Here is a 19,882-nt window from a genome sequence, read left to right as displayed (position 1 = left end):
ATTTCTCATCACAAGTGCAATGTTGGCTTTTCTTAAAATAATTAATTTGATACAAAACCACAAAAACATATTTGTCCAGTCAGGTTTTAAGCTTCCCCCACCAGCTCTACTCTTTTGTGTAAATGCCTCTGACTTCTAAACTATGATGGTGATGGGTAATTTTGGTTCATACTGTCAGAGCTTCAAAATATGATCAACACACAGAACCACTTTCTTAGGATACTTAAGAAGGTTGTTTTAAAAACCGCCCTGAAGGAAACTTGCTTCTGTTTATGTAGCATTTACCAGGAGGAGCAATTTCTGAATGGAATAAACTATTCTGTGTTTCATTGATATGCACCTGTCGTTTACCCTTCATGCCATTTTATATTATGCTAACAGCCAATGGATTTTCAAAAAAAGTGATTCACTATATTGACTGTGATGGTGATGTTGATGGTGTTGATGTTGACAATGATTACAGAGATGGTGGGTGAGGTGATGATGATAATGATGATGATGCTATTCTTGTTGATGTCTGTAATGTCTGTTATGTACCTCACTTTATATATTACTTTGTCTCTATTCTAGCCTGTTCTGTTTCTATTTAATTACGTTTATTCTTTTTAGTCTGTTAATTCTTCTATTCACAATGCGGTAATGTTTTAAATGTCTTATGTAAAGCACTTTGAGGCGTCCTGCACATTAAATGTGTTATACAGATAAACCTGCACTGCCTTACATTCCAGTGACATAAGACAGCTGGCCAGGCTGGATCACAGACCAACATACAGGTTAGTGTTATTCTTTACATGTACAAAATTAAAGTGTCACATTACTGTGGTTAGGTACCATTTTGGTAAATATGATAAAGGTGATCAACTTATGATCATTCAGTTTAAATCTGAGTTTCTATGGCAGGTGGTTTAAGTATGGTGGCATTACTTAATGAGAACCTCCCCCACTGTCCCCAACAGACATCATTCTAGTATTAACATGTTCCAAGAGACTGACATTCCAGTTTTATTTTATTGCTTATTGCAGTCTTATTCATTGAACCCATACTAATAAAATATATGATTATACTAATCAGAGGGGCTTATGTTGCCTCAAGATTGATGCTCCTTTTAATTTTTCAGCAACATGACTCTTTTCTGACACCTTCTTAATATGGGAATTCAAATTTAAAAGTGTTTAATTTGGATTTTTGAGAGCATTTTAAATGACAAAAATTAGACTGTAATGGTTATCTGCTGCAATACATCAAGTTGACTGCTGCACTCCTGTTATATTCCCATGATGTATTTTTACAAACCCGGGGAAGCCTCAGTGAATACCTAATCCCATCTCAGACCAATAGAGCATGATTAAATGGTCCAGGCAAAGAGACATTAATAAACTATCGGCTCACAATAGTTTCACGTCCCAGGAAAATCTGGACTGAGCGCTACCATCATATAAAATTTACATTTTATTTCTTTAACAGCTATCCTTTAAAACCCAGTCCCCAATAAGCATATAATATCTCCCCAAACATCATCAAGTGGGTGTGTATAGAAAGTGAATGGATTAAACCATAAACATCCACTAAATGTATTAACTTGTATAGTAACAGTGGTGAATAATTGACCAGGTGCTGCCAGGGTGATAAATTATAACCAATCACTCTGCATCCCACAATTTCACTGGATGTCTGCCTTCTACATATGCATGCAGAATCACAGTGAGCAGCATTATATGCATAGGTTTCTCACTCCTAGGGGATACAACAGCCCCCTACTGTGTCCTCTATGGTAATGCACCAGCCTCATGGGACTCTCACTCTTCTGTTATTATTCACCCCACTGCAGTCCTTTCTCCTTCTTCTTGCCTCTGTGTGCAACTGTCTGCCTCTGTCTCTCATCATATACCTCCCACTATATCCAGCCCTTGCTGACTGAGCTGCATCCTTCATTTTTACTCAGGAGGCTGTTCGCTCACAAACTGCCAATAAAACGAAAGAGACTCGGGAGCTGTTCATGTCGATGTTAAATTTTAAATGTAGATGAGGCCCTTAACTGAGCTAAATAATGCTACGATTAAAAAGACAAATTTCAAAATTCATCTTTATAAGGTGATGGTGGTATGAGAATGAAATTTATTTAGGATACACCTAAATATTCACTTTTATGTAGTTTTAGTTTGCTCTTCAGACCTTGAAGCAGATGCTTTAGGTGCCATGGCAATACATACAATTTAATGCAGCAGAAACCTAAATTTGAGCAGCTTATGTTGGTTTCACACTAGCCTTTTTGATACAAATCCTAATCTAAATTACGCGTTGAGTCTATTTCTGACACTCCACACACCCAGAATGCATCAATTTCCGCAGTTCAAATAGGGGCAGACAGATAATCAGACATGGGAGCAGTGTAAAAGCTTCTGGAACTCAACTTCATATCTATAAACATCATATTTACATATAAAACTGCTATTCTGTCCTCAAGTAAAAGCAGAATTGATGTAAGCATTTGCTAGATGAGCAGGCAGAGAACTTTATGAAGGATACAATACACACTGGTAAGTATCCATGGCGATGCAACACCCACGCAAAAAGTCCTTCGCCCTCCAGGTCCAGAGACAGAATGTCAGCTCAGCTTGACCTCAGCTCAGGGGCACAGAGTCTTTGCTGGACCATCTCCCAACAGCGTAAATGACAGGTTTTTGTCAGACGCTTTGACTGGGAACAAGTTGAGCCTTGTTTGGAGCAGACAGGAGGTCAGCGAGGGTCATGAAATAGCTCTTTGGAGGTAAACAGCAACCATGCTTCTCGCTACAATGCCACTTTACTTAGTCTTGTTTTCATATGAGAAGAGGCATTTAGAAAACAACTCAACTCATTAAAACATGCTTTGACATGGAGATGGCTAAAATACAATCAAAATACATCAAACCTACACAGACAAGTCACAGCAGATTCTCAGAGGAGCCATCAAACTACTAACAGGCCAAAGAATCCAATGAGCTGATGGGTGTTTTTATCATGTGAATGTTTGCTTGCAAAAAGTATTTCAAGATAACATCTTGCAAGCACTTGATTTCCTTGAGGCATGTGCACAGTAAAAGCTAATTTTCTTAATTTTTGTAGAAATAGCTAGTATTATATTTCTGTCTCTCAGTGCCAGTCCTGGCTTGTTTTATGTCCTGGTAACATGGTGTGCCAATTAAGTAAAGTCCCGCCCCTTATTTGCTGAGCAGCAGCTGCTGAAGTTGGCGGGTGTTAATTAAAAGTTTAGCGTATACATGACCAAAACTTTATTTAAATACATTTTATTTGGCAGCAGTTTGTGACTAGACTTTAACTGCAATGTGGCCTGCCACCTGAGATCGCCGGCTGCCAGTGATGTGCATGCCTCCACAGAAAAGGCAGCGCCAGACATGGGAATGAGCAGGAATAAAACCTTTTCTATTGCTCTTGTGTGCTCTTACACAGATGTAGACTATATTGAAAAAGATTCCTCTGGTTCCCGGTGCGCCCCTTCATAGATTGTGCCCTGGGCATTTTCCCACATTTGCCCATAGCAAAAACCTCCATTGCCCTCTCACCATTGTTTTGTGGGTGTGTTGCGGTTCTTCGCACACACACTATTGTGAAGAAGTTGGTGAGTAGCTGCCAACAGTTTTCATTTGATGAAGTTCCTACTCTGTTTACTAAACTTTTTCTCCTCCCTGAAAATAGCATGTTCTGTATGAGGTAAACTGTATATCTGGAGTGGCAGCAGAATCTGTAGCCTCTGGGTCATGCATCACTTCAGTTTAAATAAATCAACAGAAATGCATCTAAGCTGATTCCAACCACAACTAAATACAATATCTGCTTCTGTATGCGTTCTGCTGTGACTGCGGCAGAGTTCATATTACTTAAGCCAACCAGGCTGTCAGGGATGCCACAGCTCCATTAAAAAAACTATTACTTATAAAACTGGGATCTCAAGCAAACACAGATATCTAAAGATGACAGAAAAGGCTTTTAGAAATATATATATTTTTTTATTCCAGGACGTTTAAGCGAAAAGCATGCTTCTGTGCTTCCAATAATGAAGACCACAGTTTAAAGAATGTAATAATCGCTCTGTTGCAACTACTGTACATTTCAGCTGAAGAAAGCTCATCAAACAACCACTACCCTAAATAAAACAGGAAAAAATAAGGAAGTAAAAGCAAATCTAAAGCAGTTCACACACATGCTCTGAACCTCATTTCCCTGCTGAGTAATGGAGTACTTTGGTGAATGTTTTGATACATCAAAGCATGTTTCTACTGATGAGCAATCAGCTTCAATCTGCTTCTACGGAAAAAAAAAAAAAAAAGGCTGATACTCACTGACATTAAAGGGTAATGGCAATGTGCCGAGTTAACCCTTAGTGTAAAGGTCTTTGTATAGCTTAAATATTTCTCATTATGACATTAAGACTCATTAAGAATCAGTGTCTTATCTATTTGCAATGCTTTTTCATCAGCATATAAGGGGCATTGTAAGGCAACTGCCAGATAACCACTTTACCACGTGAACCACAACAGTCTAAACAGCTGCTCCTACTAATGTTGATTAGAGCCATGACTAACAGCATTCTTACTACTTTTCAAAACTTAACGATTTGCCTCAAAACAGGTGAAAGAGATGTCCAGAATTTCAAATATTGCTTTGAATGTGCATGACTGTTAAATTCATCTATTCTAGTGGCTTGCAAACTTTTTTTGGAGCCCCCATTTCATCAACATGTAACTTTCAATGAAATGTACTTACGATGAAATAGTCCTATTGCTACTTAATTAATTATAATTAATACCATATCAGTGCTGGGTGGGGGTAGAGGGGTTGAAATGACTTGCTTATTCACCATTATTTACTCATTGGTAATTTCACTTATTTGTTCATGTTTTACTAGTTGTGCAAAAACTATATGTTTTGTTTAGCCTACTTGCACCCCAATTAAAAGGGAACCATTTTTTCTGCGTTGGCATTGCAAAAGATGCATTTTTTTTCATTTATTATAGATTTAAACATTCTTTTGTGGCATTATGTTGCTGTTTAAAGAGACAGTATGGTCTATAATGGTGGCTGTTCCATCCTATGTGCTACGCTTCATATTGGAAAAAAGGAAGTCCATCCACTCTTACCCTGCCATCTTTCTTCTTTGTACTTTGTTCTCTTTACTGACAGTTTGCCAACATCTAACTACTGAATTGTTTAATTCAGAGGCAGGGCAGAAAAACACAATGCAGCTTCCTTCATCAGGCTCATCCTATATCACCCATGAGACCTCACAGTCACTTTTCTTAGGTGTGGAGTTTTGGGTCTGAATGTGCAAATTATCTAGACAATTTGCCATCCTGGGAATTTTCAGCATGGTTGTGTAGCAGAAGTTATTGCCGACGGATGTCTCAAATTATGCTGAAGAAGCTTCATGGGAATCTTCAACAAATACACAGGGGAACCTTTTAATCTATAAACAGCAACAACTGTAAAATCACAGTAGATCAGGCTTTACTGAGAACATGTGCATTCTTCAGCTTCTGTTCAAGGGCATTCAGTGTGACAGCACCTTAGCACTTCGTACACATCAGCATACATCTGAGGTACAGCCTGCAGGTTAACATCACATGACATGCTCACATAAATAAACCAGATTATTTTTGTGCCCACTAAGAAGTCACTAGTGAAGAGACAGACAGGAAATAAGCGAAGCAGCAACACAGGTCGTGTGCAGTTACTTGAGTCTGTAAACATTCCTCTACTGGAGCACTGCATGGTAGTAAGCTGTAAACCCTTCTGTGCATGGTGCAGCTAAACTACAAACTATACATTGTCATCTGTTTCAAAACGGGCTTCCTGATGACTAAAATAAATTCCTTTATTAAAACTACTGTTGCAAATGATGTAAGCATCCAAACAACAAGCAATGGCCGCTAATATCAGTTATATTAATTACTGATTATTCTGCTGATCTTGATTTGTATTGAGCAAAGTGCATCTAAAATTAAGTAAATAAAGCAGGTAGAAAAGTAGCAACATTTTTTTTCCAACAGTAAGTAAATGGCTTTAAAGTTCTTCATTTTGTGTGATATTTTTTGGTCTCAAATAACTATAAAGATCTCATGTCATAATATGTTTAGGACTGCTCCTTGCTCACAAATGTTGTGAAGACTTATGAAAATATTAAAACTTTAAAATCTCAAACTTCTCAAGCCTTGTCCCGACAATCTGTAGTGACTCAAAGTTGCTGCCTGACACTGTGGGAAATTAGAAAAAGCAGAAGCAGGCGTAAGAAGATATTAGTGTTTTCAGACAGCTGCTTCCTGGTTTTTAATAGATTTAGAAGCGTCAGTTACTGGAAATGATAGATGTCAAAATAAAGTGTGAAACAAAATTAGAGCTTTGCAAGAAAACTGCTTCTAAAAATCCCATTTGACTGTAAAAGGATCTTCAGGCTCTGTTTAACTGTGCAGCAACACCTACATGCTGGAGTTATCAGAATAAAGCCCTTTCCTTCATCATCACATCAAAATACTACTTTACATGTTTAAAACTTCTAATCAATGCTATAGCATTTTAATAGAAATTTGAGTTGAAATCAGTAAAATATGTGAAAAAAAGGGTTAAGATTTTCTCCATCTGTTAACTACCTAGATCAAACATGCTTTGTGTTTGCGTTGAAGCCAGTGGCACAGGGGACATTTTACTGGGAGAAGAAGGAATAGATTTCATTAAATACAAGCAAAATCTGGAAAAAAAAAGCTGTTTACATTATTTTTTTCCAAAACAGGATTATGTTCCTAAATACTCAAAATCCATATCATATTAAGCCGAGTTAAAAGGTTTTGCCATGGCTTGCACAGAGCCCTGACATAAGCATCACAGAAAAATCTGCAGACTGACGTCAGAGTATTACACTGTTATTACATGTGGTTACTAAAAATACCTTGTTTTGCCTTTTCCCCTTTTTCCTGTCTGATCCGCTTACACACAGCTTGAGTTTGGACTCTTCATGAACTTCTCAAATGTTTAATGACCATGAACACCAATGGTAGTGCGTATTTCCTGTCACCATTAATGGACATTTTCATCTATTACTTCAAAGCCCCAGTGTGTAATAATTACTCCCATCTAGTGGTCCGCTAATGTAATGCAAGCACCCGAGTAGTGCTCTACTTGAACCTCACCGTTTAAGAGCATTATTACAACTACGGAAGCCGCGGAGAATCATCAATGTGAAAATGTCAACATCTCTCAGAAGTTTGAGTGTCCCGTCAGGTGATGAGGTACAAAAAGATACGTAATATTTAAAAAAAAATTTATGCCGATAAGTTACAAGCATACCCTCCATGTATTCTGTACCAAGCTACTGCTAATAGCTAATGTTATACTGTGAATCGTTTTTCATGACTTGAAGACTCAGAGATCATCTGATGAAGGGAGAGAAAGAGGGAGTCAAAGCAGGGGCAGTGGACCTGTCGGTGCAGCAACAAGAAGGTCCCGTGCTGTAACATTACTCTGTGTTTAATAACATGTATTTCAGCTGATTTATCAAGGGAGGTGGGCGATGTACTGATTCGAAAACATTTTTATGTGAGAGACATTTTTACGTTAGAAGTCTTGCAGTTTTAGTGATTAAATCACAATGAGAAACTGGTATTACTTTTGTCTATTTTGTCTGACTAGAAGGAGAACAACTACCCCCACCCCATTGACAAATTAGCTGAAATAAAGTCTGAAACACGAGGGAAAGCTCTTCGATGATATGTCTGAAAGAAGCGCACGGTCGCCAACTGGTATGACTTTAGTGAAGAATAACAACTGAAAACTGTTGCAACAGAGCTTTTCTACTGTAGGCTAAATAACAAATTAGCAGTTTTTGCTGTTTTATATAGCAAGTAACAGTAAATTATCTGACTTAAACGGGAGGATAAAGTAGTTGCTGGACTACCCTGCCCTGTTTCTAACAGAACACCAAAAAAAAATTTCACTGTTAGATTGAATTAACTTCGGAAAGCCTGCAACCTCCGCGTCAGTTTTAAAGTCCCTCTCCTTCATCAACTGCCTCCATCTGGTAAATGCTCCACCGATGTACACGCTCGTTTGCTCCCGGTTATTATTTCTTTTCCTTTCCTCGGCTATTTTTAACTCCGTCTCGTGGGGCAAAGAGTATGGATGGTCCTCCATTACAATGTAAACTGGTAACCTGAATGGTCGTCTTGGCTTGTTTACACCACCACCGCCCCCTCCCCTGCAAAACAAGCTGGGATTCGCAGGTAAAACGCGTAAGGCCAACAAGTTTGTCCTTTTACGGCTAAGTTGCAAAAATCCATATAAGCTGCTGGGAAAATGATGTATCAGACCAAAAGAAGTTTCACTGACCAAATTCTTCATGGAAGATCTTTAAAGCACAGTAATAAATAATCCTGTATGCAGTCAAAGCAAAAACAAGTTTTAAAGTCAAGAACTCAATCGTGCTGATCTGCAATGACATTGGTAAATACTTAGTATTTGTGCAGCAACAGCTTGTGGGGAGATGTGACAGAAGCCAACCCTGGTGAAACATTCTGGAGCTTCTTTTGTTCTGATAATAGGCTCAGCCACTAGAGCTATCCAGTCTGTCTGAGGAGCCGTCATCCAAAACTACATGTTATTTATGCTAACGTCACATGGTCAAGATGCATCTCTAAGATCGCAATTTGTTAATTTGGCATTGCTTTAAACTTGTCTTTTCTGCCTTACTAAGCTAATTTGGTGGCATTTTGAAGAAGAGGATTCAGCAATTTTACTTGGTTTTATTCCCACAGCGAGAAAACGCTTCATAATGAGCCACAACTGATGTCCAAGCCTTTTAGTGGGGAGAGAAAGGCTGAAACCTGCTAAAAACACTGTCAAGTCTGTACCACTGTACCACTGCCCTTGTCTGTCATGTCCTTGTTTAACCGTTAACAAGGTATAGACGGGCTGTCACTATGTGTCAAGCCCTGGGTGATAGACAGGCCTGAACAGATGAATGTCGCTCTGCTCTGTGGCTCCCTGCAACTTGTGACATTGTAATGTAATTAAGAAAAATGTCTGCATGAAAATTCCTACATACAGCACAACCCTCCTTGCCCTTATCTGTCATTATGCTACTTGTGTGTGACTTTGAATACCAGAGATATACATGCAAGTAATGATACATTGTTTTATGTCGTAAACATACTAAGTTTAAATATTTTTTCTCAGTTGTGAAACATAAATTACTGATACTTTGGGGCACATTGCAGAAGGTGGTGATCATTTAAACCTGACAAATGTGGCAGAAACTATATGATTAAGCAGACTGATCACATAATGAAAAACAACCTAAAATAACAGTGCTATATCTACATATTAAAATATAATACACCGAATTTTCCAGAAAGGCAATAAGTTTACAATAAGATGGCAAATTCACTTCTTAAAATTGGCAGTGATCTGTCACAAATGGGATTTCTGATGCACAACTATTTACTCACCCAAAGAAAAGAACCACTAATGCATTACAGCTCAAGACATTAAAAGAGCAACAATGCATGTACTGTGTCATTGATGTAGTTACTTTAATGTAAAAAGAATAAATGATCTGGAGAAAACTGAAATAGAAACCCATCTGGCCCAATTGTTCTAATAAGCCACAAATTCAGAATTTAATCCAAGATTTCCAATAACAGAATGAGATTTAAAGACAAAATATTCTAAGCACATGTAAATGTGCTGATGAAGGTTTGCAACACTGTAAAACTGGTGGATCAGTTTTAAAAGAAGATGACAAGCTTGCAATTAGCCTCTGCCGAAAGACGCTGTCATTTTTTAAATCAATCTGACATGCAGTCAAATCTTTCAGGACACCAAACAGCCCCTAACCAAAAACATGTAAATTACTTGCCCTTAAAGTATCTAAATATTTAGAGAATTGATTCAAATTGCCATTAATAAGTTCAGTCTTTTTTTTAACCTGTCCTGTCCAGCATCATAGCAAGCAAAATGATAATCTGGTTGCTGTATCGTGCTGAACAAATTTGCTCTGCCAAGGGGAGGCCTATGGGTAAGGCTCCTCTTAAGATTCTGATTCATTTATTTAATTTACTTTGAATCACGGAATCTATGCAGTCCTGCTGGGCCTGACCAGAGGGGACAGAAAACGAAGGAAAATAGCAAAAAGATGCAAAAGGGAAAGAAGAAAGGAGACAAAAACATCACAGACAGAAGGAAACGACCCTTCAATCCACACCATCACCAGACAACAAACTGTTACACCTGTACATGAACACACCAGAAAATTTCCTACAACTTTTACAAAAACAAAAACAGAAACACACAAGAAAAAAAAAAAAAAAAAAAAAAAACAGCTGCTAGTCATTAAGAGTTATAAATAACCAAATCAAAAAGACATATCATGAAAGTAGCATAACAGCAACCAGATACTAATTCATAAGAAAAATAAAAATAAAAGAATTATCTCTTTGTAAATAAACCCACTGGACAACTCAGTGACTGTGTCAGCATGCAGAGGATGAGGAATAAGGAGTGATCAGTGATGAAGAGTGGTGAGTGAGATTGTGCAAATGCGACCACGCCTCTACGGAGGTCAGAGGCAGACCAGGGCAGCCCAGAGACCCGGGCCCTCAGCAGCAGCCCCGAAGCACTAACCCAAGCTACCCCACCATGAAGACGACTCCAGCCCCACCCCACAGGTGGCAGAGGAGAGCCCTAGCAGGAGCCCCCCAGGGTCTTGGGGCACAGGTAACCAGTGGGCCAAGATCGGCAGCCGCCAGCCCCGCCAGGGACCGGCCACCTAGGGCAGCCGAAACGAAGGGCCCAGGGCCCCAGGAGCCCAGAGGCGGCCACCCCATCCCCCAAAGGCAGAGGGCCCGCACCATGCCTAGGAGGACCAGGGCCCCCCAGACAACCACTCGGCGTAGGCCAGCACACACCCCGATGTTCCAGCCGCACACCCCGGGAACCAAGGCGCCATCGACCCCCTCCCCCTACCTACTCCAATCTGCACCCCATATAACCCCACACTCACACCCTCCCCTGTGCCGTACCCACAAGCACTCACCATCACAAAGTCAAGTCACACATAACCCACCCACCATGCCCCGTGGGGGACACCCCAGGTGGACCAGAGGACAGCGACCCCGCCCCTAGACCAAACACCCACAGAGCCAGCAGCCCACCAGCGTTGCCACCCCGGGACCCGGCCCCTGGGGCAACCACCTCCCCCCACTTGCCCTCGGCCACACCCAGGGGGAACAGGGGAGTGAGGGGTCCCCAATACCCTCTCCCTCCCTGCTCCTGACTGTTTATGTAGTGTGTGTTGTTTGCAATTAAAATTGAGGGGCAGTGACCGCAATGAGCCGGGAGCCCGACATGCTCTGCATGACATACCCCCCAGGTGTTGTTTGTGTGTTGTGTTTCTTGTGTTTTGGTGTCTAGGTGCAATTAAAACTGAGAGGCGAGTCGTCATGGGGTACATCCAAGGAGACCACTGAATGGCCCCCTCTTCTCCACCCCACATGGCGTGTACGCCTCCCAGCTCCCTATGTGTGTGTGTGTGTGTGTGTGTGTGTGTGTGTGTGTGTGTGTGTAAGACAAAGAGAGAGCGGGAAATAAGAGGGGCCCGGGGATATAAGTCCAGAGGGAAGCAAACTTCCCTCTGGATGTTGAGCCTCTAGTGGCATTAGGCACCCCCGCTCCCCAGGAGGTCCCCCAGGGCAAGACAGGCCAGGAGAGGCTGCCCCCCACGACCGGGCCAGTTCAGTCTAACAATAGAGAAGAAAGTAGAAGTCATTCCTCTGGAGGCCACCAGCAAAGGCACGAGTAGGTGAAGATGATAGATTGTGGCAGATGACACCCATGACAAGGTCCAGCGCGAAGTGTAAATCTGAGTTTGCTGTCTTCATGATTGGTGGCACTGAGGCTGTGAGGGGTTGCCACAGCTCCATTCAAAGTTAATGGTCATCTGCATTCACTGGGAAAAACAACAAACTGTATGTGTGCACCATAAGTGAGGGGAAAAAAAAGAAAGAAAATACACTATGGCTTTCTATGATGTGTGGGTGGAATTAACAATTAATGTGTATCTCTGTATGGCCCTAAAAAACTAGCAGAAATCAAGACTGTGCTGAGCTTGGTTGGATAAAAGCATATCATACACACACTGAAAATGTGTTTTAGCTCCAATTATAAACTAGGGCTGCTCCATGTGTGCGCTGTTGCTGGATTTAAAATATCCCAGCACAGCTTAGTGCTGGGATGCATGTGTACCACGCCACACTTTTTAAGCACAGCCAGAACTCATTTTTGTAGAAACATTTAAAGATATGAAGCTACACTAGTGTTTTTTATTGCCACCTAAGTAGTATTTCATCAACAAACAAAGAAAGATGAGACATTTGACATCCTGTCATAAGATACAGGAGATTTCTAATATTATTACCAAGAAGCTACACTATCACATTGCGTCATGGTTGTGTTTTCAATTTTTGTGTAATTACACACCATTACAAAGCACATTTTATGACACAATGCCCTAGAGGTGATCTCGCTCATGAAACCACCAACAAACTGTCTCACCCACTTGACTGCTTGCAGCAAACCATAAAAAACCCATGCTGGCTGGCATTTTCATCAGCCTCCACTCCATCCACCATGATATGAGACCTGGCAACCCTCAGTTGCTCCCATCCCAGTCTCTAGAGACTCTCTCAATGAATGGGTCATGGCCTGTTTTTGCCTCCTCTCTGGCACAATTTTTTCCATCTAAAACATCCTTCACACTCCTCTTCCACTCTCTTTCTGTTATTTATCACATTTTCTGCCTTACAAAAGCCTTTCGGCAAGCCAGAGAATCCCATCAGCTGGTAACGCAGCGTAGCCAGTGGCCACACAGGAAGCTGCTTTTGATTTTAGCTGAAGTGTCCTGAGCTTTGGAAAGCTGTCAGACTCAGTGGACACAGTACTGATGTTGGAGCACAAAAGCAAAGCTTGAAATCAATTCAACACGCACTGAGGCCACTGCTGAAAATGTCACGATGTTCATGAGGTTAGAAGTGGTCGAGCCCCATGGGGGTCATTTGTCCCCAGAGTTAAAACTGTCAAAGCCAAAATATATACATTTACTAAATTAGTTCATGGGAGTTTACATCACAACTGAAAAATGTAATTCCAAGACTGTGCATCTACATAATGGGTTTCATCAAAAGGGATATTTTTCCATTATGTGAGGAAATGTCAAGGAAACATGGAATTCTGGGAAGAAGATGAGCTCGTTACAAAAGGGAGGTTTCTTTTTTTTTGTTTGTTTGTTTTTTTTGCATTATATCCAGATTAGGATACTATAGCTGATTTTTGTAGATTATTTTTTTGGGGTAACCAACTCATTCACCACGCAGTGTCACATTACTTCAGCATTTCCATCTGCAATGTGAATGCTACGAGACAAAGAAACCTTAGATGGTACATTGTCATTTGGAGAAGCCTTCATAACCATCAGAGGGCCAAGCATACCTAATCACTACAACCTCTACAGCTGCAATGGATCCAAGCTTGTGCATAGCAGCTCCGAATGAGTTGAGGGGTTTCAGAGACAGAGCTAAAGCACAGCAGAGAGGGAGGCGAGTGACTTGAAAGTTGTCTCCCTTTCAGTTCTCTAACTAAGCCCCACTTCCTCTAAAAGTAGCCAAGTCCTGCTTTATGGATAAAGCCATGCTCACTTTGAAGTAAAATTTAAAAAAAAAAGTTACAAAGTATTTGAGGAGGATTTAGAGAAAAAGAAAGATTTGTTTCAGATGCTGGAGGAGTTGGGAAACAAAAACAGTCGTACCATTTGTAAGGCTTATTTAATAAACTAGTAGAGATAAATGCAGGGAAGAGTAACTGCTGAACGGAAAGCACCCCTCTGACATGTGCTTTATGCATATTTATTTTGCCTACACTGACTATATTTTTACACAAACTTAATGAAATGGTAAATTGTTTTTTTTGCACTTTATAATCCACATTCCCACATTAGCCTATACACACTTTTTTCTTCATTATACACATATAAACTCTACTTCAACATTTTTACTTTAGTATACAGATGTAAAAAACATAATTAAAAAAAAAAAAGTTTCTTACTGAGTTTAGGTCCAGGCTAGTCTGCACCCACTCCTTGGCATCATTATATTCTTCCATCAGTCCCATAATATACAGCGTGTCCAGTGAGTCGATGATGGATGCTCCTCTCAGACCGCCTGCAATATGCATTGAGACAAAGACATTTTAAACAAAATGAGGCGAAGGCGTACAGTCAGGCATTCAGTACATTTGATAAACATGCAGCAAGAAGCACTTGTTTACAACAAATAACCAGCTACAACGTTACCAGACTACTTTTTCCACTGTAATAGAAACTATTGTTCAGATACTTCGGGTTTCTGATATGAATAGTCTTTTAAAAGATGCACTCATATTTTCCTCAGGCTATCAGGCACTTCTCACATGCTTTATGAAGCCTGAAAGAGTTATTCACTGTAATCATCCCTTCTCGCCTTACTGGTAAGAAAAAAAACTTCTTCCCTGGCTGACATTAAGGCTTCAACTTGTGTTAATTAGTGTAGTATTGATGGTTTCTCCGTTCCAGCTACAAACCTTGTTGCCTTGGAAAAAAGACAAGGGACCTTTATACCAGAAGGAGAAAATGATCAAAGTTATGATTACAGCAACCAAATTCACTTATTAAATACATGTATATCATTTGCAGTACAGTGATTTAATCTCTGATATCGCAAAGCAATCCACCCAGATACTGTTAGTTTTGTTAGTTTTTGATTTTGCAATACAAAAGACTTTTGTATTGTAACAAGAAAGAAACATGTAAGTACAGTGAATAAAAATCATTCTTGGAGGTTTGGCATTTAACCCCAAACCCTTTAAAGGTCCCATATTATGCAAAATTCACTTTTTAATGGTTTTGGAACAGTCATACTGGTCCCCCCGCATGTGTAGGAGACCCGTAAGTGTGAAACTCTTTCAGGCGCTCTCTCTCCCCCCTGCTCCACCTCTAGGGAAGTAAACGCTGAAGTGAGCGAGTTTGAAAGCCTGTACGTTAAGACGTCATAAGGGACAATAACCACTCCCCACAGAGCGATGGACCCGCCTACCGGCTCTCAAAGCCCGCCCTCTAAAAATCACCTAGCGCCCAGTGTTTATCCTTTTCAGCAACCATCGTTAGCGGACATGGCTAAGCGACAGAAGCACTGTTCTGTTTGTGGCTGCATAAATGAACACGAAAACGTTTTTTTACTTCCATCCACTGAACCCACGAGGACTGAGTGGATTAATTTTATTTTTGGAGGAAATGTACCCGGAAAACTTCCAAAGGTTTTGCATGTCTGTGGCCAGCATTTCAAAGAGGACTGTTTCCACAACATGGGGGCATGGAAAGCAGGCTTCGCCGACCGTTTGAAGCTGAAGCCAGGTTCAATACCAACTGCCCGTGACACAGCTGGCAGGTAAGAGCTGGCAGTTATTTTATCGTTTCGGCCTTATTAGTCTGATAGCTTGAAAATATATTAGCACTGTTGTAAATGTAGCCAAGTCACTGTTTCTACTGTTTGTATCCGGTGCCATTGTGCATCAGATTGGTGAGCGTAGCTAGCTGTGTTCTCCGTGCGTTTCGGTTTGGGTCGGGAATGGGGGCTTCAGGAATGGGTTCCGGTGTTCCGGCGTTTGTTTATCCTTCACTACGCTGTAATCAGCGTCTAGTAACCGCTAAGGCCTAACCTGTCAATCACCTCATGACGGGCGATGCGATGGGCGGAGCCAACAGCTGAGCTGCTCCACCAGGGTTCCGCCCACCATAAACGGCACATTTCTGAAGCTGCTAAAAAGAGGGAGGTGAAGAGAAGCCGCTGCACTCAAACTGAGGGTCGATTTGTCCATACCATGGCGGAAATATTTAATTTAGATATTAATGAATGGTCTCAGATTGGGAATAAAGTGTATAATATGGGACCTTTAATGATTTAAAGACAGAGTGTGTATTAACAAGTAAATCAAAAAACTCCCTAACATGCTGTACTTTTAGAATTATACCAGTGATGCTAAATAACACAAAAAACAACTTTTTTGAACATCTTTTCTCAGAGATTAAAAAGCATCTGCTGAAAAGCATAAGTCTCACTGACATGAAAGTCAAGTCATTTAGGAATCAGCCAGCGGAGGATAAGAAAGAAGTGACACACTGATTGTTGTAAGCATTTAGCAGCTGGTACAGGATTACACCGAGTTGATGTGTTTCCTTCTTAAACTGTGTGCAAAATCTGTCTTTGTATCTTTACAGCTACTGGGGATGTGTGGATGTCTGTCTTCATGAATCTCATTTGAAGCTATTAATTTCTTTTCACAAACTAAATGAGAAATGCTAAGAGGTGTTTATTCCATCCTGGTGGCCTATTTTAATTTTCATATGCCCAAAATATTATGCAAATGAAGCCCAACCTCACATACACATCCTGACACAAAGGACAAATAATCATCCTTAATGAATTACTGTAAAATAGTAGAAGGGCAAATTATAGTTTGGAGGCTTAACAAGAAGAAACTAGACTGGATCAAAATGCTTGGAGGCTCAAGCTGTAGAGCTGAAAATGCAATAGTGTGGAAACTGACCTGGTTAAATGAAAGAGGTGATGAAAAACCTCTGAGAAGAACCAACCCTACAGTAGATGGCTGGATTGATCTGATGCAACCATTCAGCAACCTGGCACATCAAAGACTTTTATCAAGCATAATTTTACGACACAGAATATGCAAATGGTAACCATACCTTTAAGCAACAAAAAACAAATTTAGAAAAATCAAACTAGACTCTTGAAGCTTTCTCAGGATCTTTCTTTCATGCTTTTATTATTGTGTTAATGTATTGTTTAAAATCGTGTTGTATCCCTTTTTTGTTTTTACAGTCATGTATGAGAACTTAAGAACATTTTTGGATTTTTCTTATTTGTTATTAACTTTTCACTTCACTGTTTAGGTTAGTTACAGTGCTTCCACACTAGCAAACTGTAAAATTTGACTGTGAAAACCTACAAAAACAAAAATTGAACACAAGCAGGGCCCATAATTGGTAGTGAAAGTAATTTCTGCAGATAGTCTAGAAATCCCTTGAGAGTTGGCGCAAAAACAGATTACCAGAACCAGTTTATCATAGCTCAATATCTTGGAATAATACATAATGATGAACTGATAATGAGTTCATCTCAGTTGTATTATGTGACTACCAAAGTTAGATGAAGTGCACCCTGTCTAATCGAATCTGAAAGGCAGGCATTAAACTCTCTCACTGTCACTGTTAGGTCAGTTTCAATCAACTACTTGGCTCTTTTTATCCTCTTAGGGATTTTCATTCCTGTCAGAGTTCACACTTTGGGTCAAGCCGTCTATACTGTAGCTGCACTTAACACTATAACCATGAGAACAAAGCACTCTGCTTCAATACTGACCTTTTACAGATCAACAGATGAAGTCAGCTAAGATGCCAAAGACCACGAGGGATGGGAATCAGTGACTTGGCTTCACTAAGAGAAGTGTGTCATACATTTTACTTATAAATGCAACAACATTTTAGTGAATAAGCCAGATCAAGTATGAAGCTTTCCAGGTCTTGCTAAATGCAGCACTAACACAGTACCTCTGTTATAGTACTCAGCACCCAGCATGTTGGCTGTAACAGCATATTCCACCTCTGAACATCCATCTGTCTGATGCAGGTTCATTTTATATTGTCAGTAACATAGCAGTGCTACCCCCAAGCTAGTCTGCATAACTCTATAGGACCATCTGCTCAGTTCGTGGAGCATGGGCTTGTGTACTGTTAGATGTTACTTTATCATGAAAGTACTTTCTTACAGAGGAAGAAAATCAAGCATCTTTTTAGACATATCCTCCATTAGGACCGAAAAGGACACATTTCAGCTTGCTTACAGAGCTGTTTTATCTCTATGTTCGATGACAAGTAGTGACAACTATGGGGAGGGTTGTAGTCGTATATTCAATGTCCTCTGGTTATCCAAACCCAGAAGTGGCTCTCTGTAGCTCCAGGCAAAGCACAGAGTGAGCAACTCCTATTCAAATAGCACCAAAGCCAGGAAGACTGATCGACTCTGAGGCTACACAAAGCAGATCAATCCATCATGGTACACTCCTTCAGTTTCCATGGTCTTGGACCCTTTTTAATTTCATGAGAAACAAATATAAGGACCCTAAGGGATCTTCTGAAGAAAGAGCCAAACAGTATGTCATATTGTACATTTATAAGGACTCAAAACTTTGAAAACCTGCACACATATCAGCACTCATGCATCCTGAACTTTTTCATTATGTATCTTACTTAAAGCCAAGTGAGGCTATGTTGCACATAATAATGAGAACTTTTTGATAAGACTAATTTACCGTATAAAGACTTGTGACCAGTTCTTAGAGTATTCCGTTAAAAAAAAAACTTGTTCTCCAGATGTTAGGATTTTGTTTTAATGTTTTTGGGGCAGTTTCTCATCATGATCAGAAGTCCTGGTATCCCACTTTAACCCACCGAAGGGTGAGAACTTCTAACAGACAGCAAAGTTGGCACTGTCAGGCTGGGGTGAGTATAAAACCAATGGGGGGGAAATAAAACCAAAGATCGTCCTTACACTTGAATGTGTGTATTATTGCTACACTTCCCAATTCCTTTCATTTACTGTAACTTTTGTTCATTTCACATCAAACTAAGGAACAAATGATTGCTTCTCAACTTTCTGGATCACAACTGTGAAACATCCCACAACAGTGATAATACCAGCACAGTCATGGCATCTAGGATTTTATTTTAATGTTGCCCTTGAGTGTGTATTTCACACATTGAAGGACTTCTATTGATGTGCATTAGATTTATGGAGTGTTACACTGTGTGTTAAAAAGCAACACAAAGAGGTCCTGACCCAATGACCATGTCATAAGCCGAGTCAAAATGAGTTGATGCAGGGAGATTCGTAAAAACAGAATACACACGTGTCAGAGCTGGCTTCAGTGGGTGCCTAACATCATTTTTTTCCTTGCAGACAAGTCAATAAAACCATTCCACAGCCAATAAATCCATTTTACAAAACATGCATGTTGTTTGACAAGCCAGTCCAGAAAATCTTCCACTCTGGTCTTTGTTACACATACAGCTGCAAATATTAGTTTCAGTATTGATAGATTTTAAGTATTTTTTTAATTAATTGTCCATGAAATGTTAAGTTAAAACAATGGAAAATATAATTCAAGTTCTGGATTTTCAAATTAAAATAATGTTAAACAACTGCCTTAAACCCACAATTTAAAGTTAAATGATAAATAAATGAGTCATTGTTGAATTGAAGATGGCTGTATTACTGGAGAGCTGCTGGCCACAAAGGTGCCTGGGTTGCTGGGCTTTGAGGCGTGGGGTCGTCCTCTTCTCTGCTGAGCAGATGGGTGGTCTTCTCTCGTGTGGACTGGCTGGGATTCATGGTTTGGGGTGGCAGCTGGTCTCCCGGGTCCTGGGTGCCCCCTGTTCTGCCTCTGATCTTTGAAGGGATCCAGTCACATTTGCACGGTCACTATTCATACCTGATATTTTGCCATTTGCCACATTTACTAACCTGGATGTTGATAAAGTCACTGTGCTGTCCTGTGGGTTTAATCAACAATAACTGGAGTGATGTTCATGTTTTTTCTTTGTGTTGCTGATGCTGCAATTCATTATTTTTTTTCAAGCTTGCATTCCATTTATTAAAGCTCCCGATGACTTTCAGCTTTGTTTTTCTCAAATATATTGCAGGTGGTTTTCTGTTTTCTTACAGGTGCAGCAGC

At 40.2% G+C, this 19,882-nt stretch overlaps 1 protein-coding gene across 2 annotated transcripts in view; it reads right to left on the bottom strand.

Annotated features, from left to right (window-relative positions):
• LOC121642035 (mannosyl-oligosaccharide 1,2-alpha-mannosidase IA) overlaps nt 1-19,882 on the bottom strand; it is a 196,462-nt gene that overhangs the window by 65,854 nt on the left and 110,726 nt on the right. For both annotated transcript variants that reach the window (XM_041988500.1, XM_041988502.1), the window contains exon 3: nt 14,144-14,259. In XM_041988500.1, coding sequence (XP_041844434.1) covers nt 14,144-14,259 — 116 coding nt within the window. The remainder of the gene's footprint in view (nt 1-14,143; nt 14,260-19,882) is intronic.

This window comes from Melanotaenia boesemani, chromosome 6 (genome assembly GCF_017639745.1).
Source record: "Melanotaenia boesemani isolate fMelBoe1 chromosome 6, fMelBoe1.pri, whole genome shotgun sequence".
In the NCBI taxonomy this organism is placed as follows: Eukaryota; Metazoa; Chordata; class Actinopteri; order Atheriniformes; family Melanotaeniidae; genus Melanotaenia; species Melanotaenia boesemani.
Note: the sequence above shows the minus strand (reverse complement) of the source record. Positions and strands in the feature narration are given on the sequence as shown.